The sequence below is a fragment of the Trachemys scripta genome, chromosome 5 (genome assembly GCF_013100865.1).
Source record: "Trachemys scripta elegans isolate TJP31775 chromosome 5, CAS_Tse_1.0, whole genome shotgun sequence".
Lineage (NCBI taxonomy): Eukaryota > Metazoa > Chordata > Testudines > Emydidae > Trachemys > Trachemys scripta.
In genome coordinates this window covers 94,691,793-94,708,874 of record NC_048302.1, presented here as the reverse complement: position 1 = coordinate 94,708,874, position 17,082 = coordinate 94,691,793, and the positions used below count along the sequence as shown (strand labels likewise).

Here is a 17,082-nt window from a genome sequence, read left to right as displayed (position 1 = left end):
TCAGTTTTTCAAAACTTTCCTACAGTGACAATGTACCCTAATCCTGATATTGAAAATCTCCAGTAAATTGAGTTTTTTACCTTGGTATCTGCTTCCAATATTGTATTCCATTGTGAATCAGCTTCATTTCTAGCACAAATATTTGTTTACAACTCTTAATCAGTCCTGGAGCCCATGCTTAAGTGCCCAATAGCCAAAAGGATAAATTGGACTTTTATTATAGAATTCCTCTCTCCGTGCACCACTGAGTATCTGAATATAAGGACAAGCTCATTCCTTGAAACTGATCAGGCAATGAGCATAAAACACAAACAATAGCACAAACAAATGCAAATGTAAACCTTTAAAGCCATAAAATACTGCTGCAAAATAAATTGTCTCCTGAAATAGAAATTCATGGTATAGCAATCTCATTTTTAGGAAAACTGCAGTGTTTAGCTCAATACTTTAGATAAACATATATCTGATATAACGCTGTCCTCAGGAGCCAAAAAATCTTACCACGTTATAGGTGAAACAGTGTTATATCGAACTTGCTTTGATCTGCCGGAGCGGGCAGCCCTACCCCCACGGAGCGCTGCTTTACCGCCTTCTATCGGAATTCATGTTATATCGGGTCGCGTTATATCAGGGTAGGGGTATATCTATCAATTATAAGGAGAAATTTTTAATGGTTTAGAAATACCTGTTACTGTTTTGATACCTCCTAATTGAAGGATTCTGTTGCCAATGAGCACTGCCATTTTAGCAGGGAAGTTTAATTTCCTGGTATTGCTGGACAAAGGAAGTATTGTTCAGGACTTGAGTACATAACATGAGATGGAATATTCCACATTTTAAGGTAACTTTTATAATTTTTCTACACTACTTTCTAGTAAAACATAGAAGACTACTTCCTTTGTCACAAGCCTCTCGGTTTGATTGTAAACCCCGTACTCAGTACTAAAACTAATAGTAGTAAGGAATTTTGCCAGAGTTCAGTTCTGTCCAGGAATTCAGAACTGGGCCCAGTATCAGCCAGCAGACAAGACAGTGACTTTTTGTTTCTTTAATCATCTGATACCTTTTTTAAAAATTAACTTTTCTTTAGAACTAGATGAATGAAATTGCAGTTTTCCTTTGAAGATTCTGTGAAAGGCTTGCAATTTATAGGCACCAAGGAATCCCATAGGTAGGCCTTGAAATGAATCACTCTCTGTTATCTGGAACCCTAGGACAGGATGGAAAAGCTGGAATGTTTGCAGTATGAGTTCAACCATGCTTTGGATTCTTAAATGACTTCAAGGAAAGTATTTTTAGTAAAGTATCTTCTAATTAACTGGTTGCTATTGTAGTATGGATTTCCTCCATTGACATCAATCTCCAGAGCCATCTTGGATACCCCTATTGAAGATTTCTTCTTGTGAACCTTGATGGTCTATCCCTTCATAATATGAATTACCGTTATGAAGGAAAGTCCCCACTGCACGTCCTTGACGAGCATGTCCTACTGCATCACTGAAAACCTTGTTTATCTGTTCTTCAGATGGCATCCACCAATCAGGGTTGGAAGTACAATGCATCCTAATGAACTCTGTGGAAAACAGACAGTGATAAGAAACAGCTTATCTATGTAGCATACATTGTTATTGCCCAACTAGCAAGCGCTTATAGCAAGTAATAAGTAGAGTGTTATTGTGACTACTTAAACAGGACTAAAACCTTATGGGAAATGCCATGATAATGCCAATTGAACCTATTTTATTTCTAGGCACACTTATTTCACCATATGCAATTGTGTGTGTGTAGTTACAGAGAAATTTCTCCTTGCTGAAATAAAACAATAAATTTCAGAGATTTTTATGATATCGAACGTGCAATGCATGTATAGGTTGGTATGAAATAGGAAATGCATTTTATTTGAAACCTGTAATCCTTATACACTTTAATTTTATTGTGCTTATATTCATGGGTCTTTATGGTCTTCTGCTGCTGCCTAGTTTAATATCTGCAGATTTCAGCAATTTATAACAATGTTTCAAACACTATTTCAGATTGGCACCCTTTTTCCTTTTTGGGCTGTCTTCATTTTAAGTTCTAAAATTATGTTGTATGTTTCTGGCTATGACGTCGGTGTTCTAGAGACTATATTGGCCACTGAAATAGCTAAATGAGACAGCAGGGACTAACTTGCCCTTTCACAGCCTAGCACTGGGTTTATCGATGCATGAGAAACCAAGTAAGCTCAAATTGTGCCATGTTTAAGCTGGCTATTTAAATGGGTAATGCATATGTCAAATGGCTATGTTTGTGTCACATTCTTATTGTCAAAACTACTATTCTTCCACTTTTTTGTATATGTGAAGTATTTGATCATTAGAATTACAGAAGTGGTTTTGACAGGTTTTTAACTCTTAATGCTAGTCAGACCTCAAAACTGAGGTACATAGACTTTAAAATGACAAAATATAATTTTAAAAGTGAAGCACTTCTCTTTATTTATTGGCTGCACTACATCTTAGTCAGCAGTAGACTTTTATTTATTCTCCACAATTATTTTTCCCCTTTGCAGCAGGGTATTTCTCATTTTACTTTCTAACACTGACAAGCTATTGATACAACAGGTGGTATAAGTTAACTTCATTACTGTCACAACATCCTGAGACCAGAGAATGCTGTTATCCCGAGTTGCAAGCTTATCTGTTGGAAAATTGGGACATATGATTTTTGCATAGCTACTCCAGCATTGTGCCTTCAAAAGTGGAATCTATTTCTGTTTTAAATTCCTCTTCCTGTAAATCTGTGCAAGCAATACTGTCCCTGCGGTCTAGTTATGCTTGCATGAGGTTTCATAAACTGGGATGTTGCTCAAGATAATGGTTACTTGTGTAGAAACAGTGCTACAGTTTAGGCCTGCTGGGCTTTTTTAAAACTTAAAGATGGTTCCAGAGATCTTTCAATAGAAGAAATAAATCTTTAAAACTTTTATAGATGTTAATGTAAGCTTTCAGTAGTTGCCACTTTCAACAGGGACAACCTTTTTAAGGAAAAATGTTATTTTTTTCCCACTCTTGCTCTCCAAAATGTTCACCTAATCTATTTCACTAGGGCTACAAGCAGATCTGTCCATTTTCTTCCTCCAAAATCCTTATTAATCTCTTTCAAGAAGCAGCATCTACATTGGACTTCTACAGAAGAGACTATCTAGGGATGTGCCATGTAATTTCAGAAGGCTACACTCCCCTATGCTACAGAATTCTGGCCTCAGACTGACTGAAAATATATCTTTTTTCTTTTGGTGAGTGGAGGAAGAATGACAAACAAGTAATAGTTATAGAATACTACCACTTTTGTTTAGGAATAATCATTTCTTTACCCCTACCAAAAGGAAACCCTTTAATTCCTCAAGCACTCTTCTTAGCTCTCACAGCTTGTGCTGTCAGTAAGGCAGGTTAGAAATGGCTCTCTGAAATCAGTCCCTCTGGCTGCAGACAGATAAGTAGTTCTCACTTCCTGCCATGACCCCTGGAGACAGTCCAATATTATGCAATGCCATGGATCACTTAGACACTCATCAGGACCTCCCAGAGGATTCAGGGGGCCTGGGGCAAAGCGGGGGAGCGGACATACTCACCGGGCGGCGCTCCGAATCTGTGGTGGCGGCCGTCGCAGTGGGTCCTTCAGTCACTCTGCATCTTCGGCAGCACTGTAGGACCCGCCGCCGAAATGCCGCTGAAGACCCGGAGCGACTGAAGGGCCCCTCGCCACCGAAATGCCGCCAAAGACTTGGACCGCCGCTGGGTAAGTAAAAATTTAAAAAGGCGCCTCTAGCCAGGAAAGGGATTCACTTGTCCCCCCCGGGCGGCCCTGACACTTATACTACCTTGCTTTTAAATGGGTAGGGCTAGAGAGGCTCATTTGGATCCCTGGCCCTGCAGAATGTTGCACTGCCCGTACACTGCCTGGCCAACCCAAGGTATACTAATTTATAAATCTCTACCGAGCAGTTTAACAGGCACACGGACCCCTAGACATTTTGATCTCCTGTGCAAGATTCTAAATTATTTATGGAAATGCCATTTTTTCCACAGAGCACTACAGGGTACACACATCGATAGTACATGTCTAGTGGCTTAAAAATGATAAAGTTACAGAGGGTGAAGTCTTGCCCATTGGTTGCCTTGGGATTGGAGGGAGTGCAGTGACAGAAGGGGTGGCTGGTAGGTGTATGCGAGATGCTGTTAAAGCCAATAGGTATAACTGAAGGTGGCATCACCAATGCCCCATTGTCTCTCTGTCCCTGCTCAAAATCTGGCTTGACAACTGAGGAAGGCTATAGTGGTGGTAGGGTTGGTATTACATTTCTGCTCCTGTATAAATTACCAATTGAAATTTAAGAAATCTTAGTAAAGCCTGATGCACTTCTGTTCAACTTTTAAGTCCTTAGCTTCCAGGGAACTTGACACCCTGAGTCCAGCTCCAGACCTTTCTACAGCACGCTGCATATACTGAAATGCATTTTCCCCACTTCTTTTAAGCTCTGATAATTCATTTTATGTTGCTTTAACATCTGGTGAATCTTTTGTGTAGCAGAAAACACCATGCCTCAGTCTGAGCTTATGTAAAAAGAATGTTTTAAATGTATTACGTGATTACGTAAGTATATCACAATTAAAAGTCTGCTCTGCCAGGCCTTGTTAGTTACTTCTAATCTAACTGGATAGAAGTTCAGTCTCAAATGTAACCATTCTGCTGCTGGTGTTTTCCCTGTATTTTCCTTTTCATTGCTTACTAATAACTTCATAGATTTTATGTTGTCAATCGCTTCTGAATGACTTTTTGCACATGTAGTCTATGAAAGTCGTTAATTTAAAAGAATGAAATAGATATTATATTTGTGAAGTGGACACTAAGACTAATGCCAAGGGCTTTTTTTAAACCAAGCTAGTTAAAATGTTTTATGTGGACCATTATAAATGCTGACAACAAGCCTTAATAATATATCAGAAAAACAAAATAGGAATTGCCATAGCAGATCAGAGCAGTGATCCAACTTGTTAGCAAGAAACCCCATAGTGAACAATTATGAAATAACCTGCCTCTGAGTTAATGTTGGTTTACATCCTCAAGAATGAGGTTTATATCCCTTATAAAATTTATACACATATATTGTATAAAAATTCTATCTAATTTACATGTGGATGTTCTCTTTATCCATATAAAATATCCAGTCCTGTTTTGAATCTACTAAGCTATTGGCTTAAATGGTATATTGAGGCATTGAGTTCCATGGTTAATTATGTATTGTGAATGTCCCTCTGCTCTTCTATTATAAGAAGATAAATAGGATTATTTGGTTTACCTTCTCTACACCTTATCATGTAGCCTCTTATTTGACCCCTCTCTAAATTAAACAACCCCAGTCTCTTAAATGTCCCCTCTCATGGAAGTTTTTCCATGTCTCTAACCACTTTTGTCATCTGTCTCGAAAACACTCTCTATTTCTGCTGCAGTAAGCTGAAAGCTTATATTGAGCCAGAGCCAATGTGGTGAAATGAGATCACATATGGTGGACACTGAGCGAAAAGATGCAGTACCTCTGAGACATGTTACTTTTACTGGATCCAGAGGACGTCTTTCAGGACCTGTCTCTCCTGACTGCACTGACCTTTTCCTTTTTCCAAGGCCGCATGAGTACTTAAGCTCATCAGTTGTGAAAACAAATCTGATGAGATATCGAAGTAGCCGCCTTCCATCTTTCTTTGAAGAATTTACAGCCTCATCCCACTGTTTACTAGTGATGTAGACAGGATAGTTGTTCAGCAACTGCTTGCTTCCCTGGAAAAGTTAAATATTTCTATTATTTATTTTACAAGACAAATAAGTAAAGACTATGTCAGTTGCAAAGAAAAATGCTTTTAACTAGCTCAGATGCTGACAATGAGATACCTACAGAAGTGAACAATTGCTCATACTGAGAATGGGGACTTTTAAAATTACATTTGCATTTTCTATAACAAAACCCAGTGAAGTATGATGAATGCTTTTTGAGAAAGTGCTATTTATATCTTGGACTTTAACAGGTAAGCTAAAAAGTGTGAAGACCCAATGATTGGGGATATATTTAAATATAACCTTTCCTTCTTAATCTATTAAAATGTGCAAAAAAGTCTTTGAAGAGTGTGATCAAACAGGTCTCTTTATGGCAGTCAACAGTTCACTACTTAAGAAATGACTTTTTACAGTCTATTTTTATAATAAATGTATTACTTTTTGTTGAACACACCTAAAACCTGACAGCAGTTGTGTTACTGTGAAAAATATAAAGAAAATAAATAAACCTGAACTGTAAAAAACTAAAAGCTTCATTACTATTAATGAATGCCACATTAACTCAAATTATAGCTTTACACAAATGCCACTATGTCAGCGGGAAACAAATCTTACTTTTAGCCTTCATAATTTATGTGTGCTTTAAAATTCCAATTCTAAATCGATGCAGAGGGACTAATTATGGGGATTTCTGTAATCCATACAACATTTATAAGACAACTTTGGTCAATTGCACCTAAACAAATTTACTTTAGTTCTTGTTGCCTGTAAAATTCTACAGCACAGGAGAAATTAATTAACCCAAGATCTCAGTTTTAATGTACTTGTTCAAAAGTAATTAAGGTATTTAAAGAACAATTTCCTAGAGACTCATTCACTTTTACCGCTACATACATTTATTGCAACTTATAAATCTAGCACTGTTTCACCAAATTAGGCCTGCTTCATAAAAGCATTGTTACAGTAAACACTTTCAATGGGAGTTCATTAAGAAAACGTGTTCACTGAAATACTACTCACTTTTGAATTAGTGGAATCTGGGGCACGCTACTGCAGGTGTCACTTGTGGCCCCCTCTCCTAATGCAACACTATTTGTTTACAAACAGCTAGTACACAATGTGAAGTTAAGAAAAAATAGTATAAAATTCCCTCCCCTCTCCCCAGCATTATCCACATATTTATAAAGCCTACTGGGAGATGGTTTGGGGGGTTGTGCCTCAGATACCCATTACTTTTTATTTTTAATAAGTTTGGTAAATCTGTGAAAACTCAGCAAAAGCTCAGAGTGGTCCTGGTGTAGGGCTCATTGGCACAAATCATAGCTGAAAACTAACCTTGGCATTTTATTAATCCCATTGCTACATGTGATGGGGTGGACTAGGCCCAGAGGCCCCCTGCTGGAGGCCTCAGGGTCCTACCACACCCCATTCCAGAAAGGAACTGTAGAGAAGTTCTCCAGTCTGCCTAGAGTGACTATGGGGGAAGCAGCCAATCAGAGAGGCTGCAGGGAAGCAGCCAATCAGGGCCCAGCAGGCTAGTATAAAAAGAGCTGCAGGGCCAGAGTAATTTTAGTTGCTACCTAGAGCTGGAAGAGTGTGGATGGTATTCCTAGCTGGCTGAAGAAACTACAGGACCTCTGACAGAGCAGTTGCTGGCAGGGACCATGAGAGCAAGAAGGAACTCTTGGGTGGCTGCTGGGACTGAGTACAAGACTTCAGCCCTATGGGGTTTGTTTTTGTTTTCACAGACAGACTGTGTGTGACTCAGCTAAAGGGCTGAGTTGCTGAAGACCAACTACAATCAGAGAGAAAAAGAGTGCAGGGGCTGCTCTTGAGAGGTGGTTGCCACCCTGTTACACTGCCTCTGGTCAGGGCCCTCTGCACCATGTTGCAGCAGCCTGTATTAACTTATGCCATCTGCAAATTGCTCTGAGGGGCTGATATCCTAGTCAAGGAGCACTGTGGTGCAAGGGCATCCTGGCCACCACCTCTGTTCCCAAGCCTCACTCTCTTTCCTCTGCTATGTTGGCAGTAGGGAGGGGGAATGGTCTAAGATTGTGTGCTAACTCTGTGTAACTAGAGGATCACCCTTATGCTGAGATGATCCTCCCTGGGCCAGTTCCACCACTGAATGGCCACAGGAGTATCTGACCCACAGTTTTTATCAGTAACTTGCTCATAATCCTTCATGTATAAAGCAAGTTATCCTCCATTTCTAGGCTATTGGAATTTACTTGTTAAACTAATAGGTGTATATAAAAAAATTCTGATAAACTGTGAAGAAAATAAACATTGGGTGTTTTATACTAGCAAAACATAAAAACGCCAAGTATGCCCTTTGAACCAGAGCAGTGCCAATTAGGACTGTGGTCTTGTCATCTCTCTCAAGCTAAGCAAGATCTGGCCTGGTTAGTAATTGGATGTGGTCCCACTATGTTTATTGTGGATTAAACGTTTTGCTGATTAATGTAAAAAGGCCCTGATTGCATGTAGTCATCTAAGACCTCATGACACTGTACTTGAGAAACTATGTTAAACATGACTTAATTCCAGCTATATCCCCTCCCTCCTGAAACTACAGTGTGTTAGGGTATTTTTCTTCGGTGCCTATCTAAAGGGGCTGTAGTATTGAGGTGCTCTGTTAAACAGTTGCTATATTCTAATCCAGACATAGCTATATTAATTCCTGTGTATTTAAAATACTTTGGGGCAAAAGACTCTTGATAAATGTAAGATGCATTTTAGTGCATCTGACAGTAGTGAAAACAAACTAAAAAACAACATCCTACAGAAATATAACAAACATATACTGGAGGAAAGATTCAGAGTACAAATGAGTTCATGCTTATGCCTATACATGAGTAAACTTATGAATAAAAGATTAAACTCTTCATATTTTTTTTTAATTCAATCAAAAATCCTCTCCCTTCATAACTAGTTATTCCCAATGGATAGTTACAGAACAACCAGTTTTTACAATGGCTTAAAAACTCTGGTTAAGCAAAAAAAGGAGAGAGAAAGGAAAATGAGAGCTTGGAATTCTTACTGTGAACGATCTCTGATAAATGCAGCTTTCAATAAAATCAAATGGAATAAAATAAAGTGAGAAGCAAAGTGACACACACTCTTTGGGGCAGATCCGATAGTGAAAAATGCCATAGCTCCACTTAAGTCAGTTTGGACCAGCTGAGCATCCACTCCTTGCACTGTATCTTCCATGTATATCGGAGAAAGCAAAGTCTGAAGCGCAGAATAATTACACATCTTCCCTCTAAATTGCATGGGTGGTGATCAGTTGGTGGAGGTGTTTGAAAATATTTACAGGAAAAGAGAGCTATCAACTTCAGATCTGGGCATTCTAAAAAGGCTTACACACCAAAAGCCATCTTCCCCAGATGTGTTCTTTCTAGGTCTGGGTTGAAGCATTTTGGGGGGGCAATATTAGGGAAAATTGCTCTAGAGCTGATACACAAGCCATATTTATTCTTTGGATAAGTGGAGGTTTTAGTCTCCAGAGCTTTCAATACAGTATGTTTCAGCAACAAAAAACTCCCCCTCCCCTCCAACTCAGTGACAAGCATTTATAATGTCCATCCTTTTGTTTTGAATCTATCAGAAACGCTAGAGACACTCTAGAGAACAAAGTCTGTAATGTGGGATTGTTTGAGATATGAAGGAAGTTTTATAACCACATTTCAATTTCAACTATCTTAAGTCTGACTTTAATGGAGATGTCTCTGCCTGAGGAAAGATCAAAGAAAAACAATCCATTATGTTACAAGTATAGTGTGTATGGGGGGAAGGGAACATCGCTGGATGGAGCAATTTTGAATTAAATTAGTAGTGGCACTATTCCATTATTCTTAGTGTTCTGTAAATCCAATAACTTGTTGCATGTTGGAAATGACAGTTTAATGCTAGATTTTATATATATTTTTACTAGTAAATATAATCTTCCAGTACCTACTGATTTATTGACTTACACATTTCTTTTGAATGAAATTTCAAATGTCAGTATATATAGCTCATGTTCATCATATACTACCTCTGTTGGATGGTCTGTTGGTTGAGGTATCATAAGTTGGTTGTGATGCTGAAGTACAGTCTTCAAATAATCTAAAACAGTCTGGCAGGGCACTGCATGAAACAAATTGCAATTACTATATATTTGCTGTCTAGCACAAAATAAAACATTAAGCTTAAGTCAAGCAGTGGTCTCTGATATCTGTTGTGAATGCCTATAAGATTTATTTACAATTGGAAATGTCCATCCTTTTGGTTTGTGCAGTCATTTCATTCAACAAATATATAACAGCTGATTTTTGTGTGTGTGTGTTGAGGTATCTGAGGATTCTTCTATTTTCTGCCCACTACTTTTCAAAGGTTTTCCATTTAAATAATACAATGCTTACAAGTCTGAATTAGGTCAGCAGCAATGACAATGAAAAAAATCTCTGCACCCTGTAAACAGCTCAAACCACATAAGGGAGAAAACATTTCTTGGACTTAAATCATACGTTCAGTATTAACATGTAAACACGCTGGAATGTGTCTGAAACTGCAGACTGATTACAGTATGCACATTTAATACATAAACATTGGTTTATTTTCTTTCCTAAATTTGTCACAAAACCAGGCATTACGGAAACAGTCTGAACTCTCTTTCCTCCCTTCCCTCTCCCACCAAAATACTCTCATCCATTTCAGTTGTGGTATCACCATCCTATTCTCTTCTCGTGAGGTGATGGGTTAATTAGGTCTGATTCAATTATGGGTCTCTTTTAAGCAGATTCTGCCACATCCCTGATTAACTCTGAAGTATTTTTGAGATACAATGCTTTATTCCTGAGCCTGAATCATTGTAGGAGAATTAATCTAATAGCATTATGCTTGACTTTTGTAACACTAAATAAATACATAACGTTTTGTATGTATCAGTTTTGTAGGGGTTGTTCTTATAACAGTGGTAAAATACTTAAATGTCTTAGTAGCTTTGGCTAACAGTCCAGGGCAAGATTTTCAGAAGTTACTAGTGATTTTGTATGGCTCTATTTTTGGTTGTCCAACCTGAGAAACCTAAAAGTGTGCTCAGCACTTTCTTAAAATTAGGTCCTTTCAAGTTGTCGCAAGCGAGACACCCCAGAACTGAAGCTCTGATGTCATTGTTCATTCCTGAAAATCTTGGCCCCAGTTTGTCGTCTCTGTGGGCTTTGACCTTCTGAAGGAAGACATAATCGTACTTTGTGCTGGGTTTCTTAGAGCCCCTGGTAAACTTACTCAAGCTTCAATTTGTCTTACCTTCCCCATATTTTCTTATAAAATTATGTGAGATAGTGGCAACTTAGAAAGCTAGCTTTCTATCAACTCAGTTTCTCTGGTGACTTCACTACTCGCTGTTAGTACACCAATGTAGTACCTCAGAAGGGAATGTGGTGACTACAGAGCAATATTGTTGAAGTAACTGAACAACAATAGGTGGATGATTATTTATGAGGAGATTTCTACTTGTCCATTCTTGCTAGTCACCAAGATGTTTGTAAGAAATTAAAGTAACTACATGACACTTAGTTGACATGCAAATAATTTTATGAAATTCCTTCAACTTTGGGAATATGCTGAATGCCCCCACCATAGCTAGGCTCCAAAAGACTGGTGAGAATATTAATTTATCGAATGTGCTGAATGACCTTCTCAGTCTGGCTACTGGAATGTAATGTATCGATGAAGCTGAGAAAAAATTGTTACAAAAATGTGTAGTTCATCTTTAAATGCACTCTAAATATTCCACTCATCACCTCAGAACTGAACAAAGAAGTCTGATGGTAACTGAGAGAATTGAGGCACTGGATACCTGGAGGAGAAAGTGGTAGAGAAAGTTTATTTTTGTGTATGGGAAGGTTATTTAGGGGGAAGGGAAAATGATCTAGCGTGACTGTTTTTTAAAAGGTGGTTGGGATGCTTTGAGGGATGAGGTCATGTTTCTGGGGATCTCGCCTTACGTTATTTGTCAATTCCAAACACAACCTGCTTTGCAAGGGAAAAGGGAGGTTGGTGACCCTCCCTATCTGACTGGGATGAAGCACTGACTCGACAGGAATTGGAGAGTGTGAGTTGGAGACATTGCTTGGGTGTGGGTTTGATGGGCACTGTAAGGGAAGACCTTTCTATGGGATTTTATTTTTATTTTTACTTAGGTGAGGCTTCCAAGTTTAATGTGGGGAATCTTTTGGGACTGATTTGTTTGTATTGCTAAAAGAGGTCTGGTGTTTCTTTTAGGGAAGGAGGGAGGAAGAGAGATGGTGATTTATGGAGCATTTGCACTCTGCCCGTGGAGTTCCTACACCCCTTTAATAGCTGCTCAGGTGGTTAAGATGGTTGTGCATTGCTGCCATAGGTTGGGTAAGGAAAAAGGGAGGACTCATGTTCTCCAATCCCTGTGGGATGGGCCTGAGAAGCTGAGACAGGAGGAATCCTTTTTTAGACCAGCGTTTCTCAAATGTGGCTGCTGCGGGGCCACCAGGGGCTTTTCTTGCGGCCACAGCCTCCTGGACTGTGATTGAGGGGGGTAAAGTAGCGGCACCTCCCCCTCCCTGTTGCTCCTGGATGCACCACCTTGGTGTTGGTTGCTGGGGCCACCAGCAGTGGTTGGGCCCTGCCCCCCTCTGGAGACACCAGGGGCACAACACTGGAGAAGCAGGCAGTCTGTGATTTCCCCACCTTCCCAGGGGTGGTGGGGCTCAGGCTTTGGGCTTCAGCCCTGGGCTGGCAGGGCGGCAGGCTCCATCTCCAGGCCCCGTCCCCTGGCCATGGGGCTTCAGGCTCTGGCTGCGGGGTTTCAGGCTCCAGCCCCCTGCTGCTTCCCTGCCTCCCCCAACCCCCAAGCCGGGGCTTAATTTGTCCCTAGGCTTGCCAGGGCTAAGTAAGTCTGCTGTGAAAAGTGATTCTTGTCTGTTTGTTAATATCACTTTTCACAACAGACTTACATACATCCAAATTGTTGTAATGTATTTATTGCTAGCTAGTATGTGCATATTTATTTGTTTTTCCTAAAGCTAATTAAGTATTTTAGGAACAAGTGAGAGCAGCCCACAGCAAGAGTTGGTGGCCGCACGCTGAGGCCACCAAACATTTGTCCTGAGAACCCCTATTTTAGACAATGGCAGAGTGGATTACATTTATCTATCCCACTAGCATTGTTTGGGGTCTCATCTTAGAAGGGCAGGCTTCAGTTGATGGGGACTTACTCCTTCAGCTCGTGTTGTTCCATGCAAGCTTAGTGGCTAATAAAGCCAGCATCATCCATGATGTAATCCTGTATAAGGCCTGACTTAATCTGAAATCCTGGCCGGACAATGTAGCAAGGCCTGGATGGTTTAAAAAAGGTGCTCTCCAGATGGACATTTTAGTTTAGCATGAGTTGAGTGGATAAGGGAGATGCTGTATCTGTACTATTTCCATTAGACTGCAAACAGAAGATGTGCCTCACTCCGAAGATATTTATTTTGTATCTGTTCATTTCATGAGATTCTCAGGACAGGGTTAAATTGGGAACAGCTGTGCAGAGCTGCCCTGCTGAGTTCCCAGACAAGATGAACAAATTATCTAGACTGATGCTGAAATCACTGAGAATAACTGTCCTGGGCAACTTTAATATCCATGAAGATGACGACTATCTGGCACTCAGATGCTATGGTGAGGGGGGCAGTGTAAATATCTAGATAGAACTCTTCACCATTGACTGGAAATCTCATGTGACTTGTCCATTGGGTCCATGATTCTCACAGAAGGTGAAAGCAAGCAGGAAGAGGTCAGTTATTGCTGATTGCTAGTATTTTCTAAAGGAGAAGGTAGATACTACCTGAATTCAGATGAATCACTGTTCGAGCCCCTACTCAAATGACCATCTCTTGCTACTGAAGATCTTGGTAAATATTGCCCAATCTTATTTTGCAAGCTTACTGTGGAGGTGGTGTTGACAAAGCCATTGTGGCATTTGGAAGCCATGGAATTCCTTGATCCTTATAAATTAGGATTCAGGATTGGGTGGAGAGTGGACTGAATTTATTTCTCTGGCTTATTATCCCCTGCTAGCAAACAGCAAGGATCAGGTGGTCCTGTTGAATTTCTTAGAGCTGTTAGCAGCATTTAATACCATTGAGTGAGTTTATGTAGAACCAGTGTGGGACCCCAGCAAGGTGGATGGGATCTCATTTGAGTTTCCATTTCTATTGATTGGAGGGAGGGAAAGAGAGAGTGTGCATGCATGTGCTGTGCTGGATGATTGCACATCTCTTCTGAGGGATCTCTTCTGAAGTTATTCAGGGTTGCATTTATGCCTCTTATTTAATATATATGTAAGGCTATGGGGGCAGCCAATGAACCTGTTTGGACTGTGGTGTCATCAGTAGGCTGATAACATGCAGCTCTATATCTTTTTAATCAAACTCCGCTGATGTTACGCTGGTGCTTTCCCATTACCTGCCAGAAATATGAAAGGAAGTGGCTGAAACTCATGTTTATAAACATACATAAATTCTTCATTTTTTCATAAAGGTGGAACTGCTTTTGGTCCCAAATTGGATGTTAATATTGTTAAAATGGTTGGGGCATATTATAACTACTAAAACCATCATATATTTTGCTGGTATTGTGGGACAAACAGCCTTTTGCTTCCCTGACTTCTCAACTGCCAGAGCCAAAGATTCCTTGCTTAGTTATGCTGGTTCAGAAAGCAAAGCCCCATATGTTAACAAAGCTCTAAAAAGCACAAATAGGGCAGTGGGAACACCAAAATTCAAACTAACACTCCCTTTGCTGAAAGTGGAGCCATTTTCTCTAAACTCTCCACACCAAGAGTTACTTTACTATGGCTTGGGGTTTGTGAGTGTAAAGAGTCACTTAAATCAGTCTAATTAAAAATAATTAGATCTCTGGGAGTTAACAAGGTCATAACCTAGAGATCTGACCTTTTTCAGGCTTAAGAAACTATCCACTATGAATGATGGATTAACAGCAGAGATCCCTGCTTACTATACCCAATGGGAGAGAAGCTACCATAGAAGCAACAGTTGGTTGCCATGATTTAATATCTGCAGTAAATAAGTGGGCTGGGATGAATTCCCATTTAAAGGAGCCACTGGGGGTCTGCTGGCTTCTGCAATGTTGTAATTCTAATTTTCTTGCTCATTAGGAAGATGAAAGATCAACTGTCTTTATTCACCAGCTTGATTTAATGTACAATGTTAATGATATGGAGGAAGTCCTAAAGGTGGCAAGGCAACCCGGAGAAATAAACTCTCAGGTAAATATCAGACTTCTTCCTGACTATGGCCCAGAACTAGTAAAAAAGCAGAAGGATTTTTGAAGAAACTAAATGTAAATTGAGAGAACAGGGTCATACATATGTTTTAGAATATTCAGCAAAACTCACAGGATGACTGAGAAGTAGACAAGCTTTGTGGAAACAAGATATGCATAAGGTGATGTTGGAACTTCACTGTTTATTGATCAAAGTAATAAGACTTTGCAACTACTCTAAGGAACTAGCCGTATTACAGTTTGCTTTCTTGTGTTGCACAAAATATGTTTTGGGGCACTGCTTGTGATGGTTTTGACTATGTTGTTTTCACACTTTAAGAGTAGTTGGCTGGGCCATTGACCACAGGATGAGAGTAATTGGAAAAAAATCTACTCTAAAAGAACTTTGTGCACACATGCATATATACACATCGATGCCTATTGGTAAAGATGTGTTCAGCACTGTAATATTCATCGTAGCTGAAACATTTAACTGGTGTTCCTCTGCCATTCAGGTTCAAATGATGTATGGCATTATTGCCATTTTATGCCTCCCATCATATGGTACTGTCGATCTTTAAATACTCCAGACAAAAAAAAATCTACAGTACCTTCATTTAGGTATTATCCCTAAAGGAGATTTCTCTATTCCATCTTTGCAAGTGACTGGTGTCCTTGCTTGCTGGACCTTGAGAGAGTCTTCATTTTAAGACATTTTAAGTTCACTTTAGGGTATGTCTGAATTGGGACTTGACTGTCAAAAAAGATGTAATGAACAATGTTTATAAACCCCCTATTTAGAAAGTACATGGTAATACAGACTTTTGGTCAGATAAACTGAGTTGCTTTTCACCCTGATATATTTGGAAAAGTACTCTGAATAACATGGATTGTATTATTTTTGTCCAAAAACATATTTCACTAACAACTTGCATTCACAGAATAATGTAGATCTTGGAGCTGAGATTCAAAGGGACCTGGGGTAGACAGTAAAGAACCCATGAAGTGGAGAGAAGCTAAAAGATGGCTGGAGCTGTATGTGTCAGCTTGTGAAGAAAAGTGATGGAGTGCAGTGAGGTGGAGAAAAGGTGATGAGAGGACCCAGAGGTTACAGCAGTATAGGAAAAAGGCTGTATATCTGCCAGGAATTCGTGGTTTTCATGTTTGTTTTCAAAACTGCTGACAAATTGGTATTTTTGCAATTTGATGGCTGCATGAATAAGAAAACAGTACACATTTTACTGAGAACAGCATATAGAAAGTTAATTCGGAGCAGGGGAATCAACAGGAGAGGGGCACAGAAGATCAGGCTAATTGACCTATAGTGGCAGTCAAAAGCCCTATGCTACTAGAGACACACAAGAGAACTGGTGGCAAAGCATCCCCTAACTTGAAACATCCATATCCTACTGTTGCTTTCTAGGTTGCCCCTGTATCTGAAAACCCATTCTTGCTCTTGTTGTCACTCTTGTCCTCTCTTCTTCTTTCTCCCTACTGATTGGTTGTCCCCTCCCCTCAGCCTTTACATCTCAGTTTAGACTGTAAGCTCTTCAGGGCAGGGGCACTCTGTATAAACCTCTTTACACGTTTATATTGCTAATGAATAATAAAGAACCTTGAGCCGATAAAGATGACTAGGTAGAAAGGGGCAGTAGCTACTATAAGTTTAACTAGAAGATTAGGAGTTGCCCCCACAAAAATTAAATTTGAGGTACAAATCTCCAAAGGGACTTTATTCTAGCAAGGTTGATCCATAACTTTTTGCATATTTTGCTCTGATTTCCATGGCTTGCAACAAAAACTCTCCCACAGTAACTTTCCATAGAATTTACCATGCAAACAATGTGAAGCATGGGGAAAAAAATAAGGTTAATGAGGCCCATAGCAGCAGAAGATACTGTAGCATGTATAGTAATAGGAGTGTATGGTGTAAGAATTTGTGTATTTGGAACAGACTGTTTTAGTAAACTAAAC

The 17,082-nt window shown here is 39.6% G+C and overlaps 1 protein-coding gene across 2 annotated transcripts in view; it reads right to left on the bottom strand.

Annotated features, from left to right (window-relative positions):
• Nucleotides 1-540: 540 nt before the first annotated feature.
• The window catches only part of BEND4 (BEN domain containing 4), a 31,487-nt gene continuing 14,945 nt past the window's right edge, over nt 541-17,082 (bottom strand). The window contains exons 3-5 of one of the 2 annotated variants that reach the window (XM_034772648.1): nt 9,857-9,948; nt 5,577-5,817; nt 541-1,573 (exon numbers count right to left, since the gene is read on the bottom strand). In XM_034772648.1, the coding sequence (XP_034628539.1) occupies nt 1,356-1,573; nt 5,577-5,817; nt 9,857-9,948 (551 nt within the window). In that variant the 3' untranslated portion in view covers nt 541-1,355. The remainder of the gene's footprint in view (nt 1,574-5,576; nt 5,818-9,856; nt 9,949-17,082) is intronic. The other variant, XM_034772649.1, reaches the window with a different exon arrangement.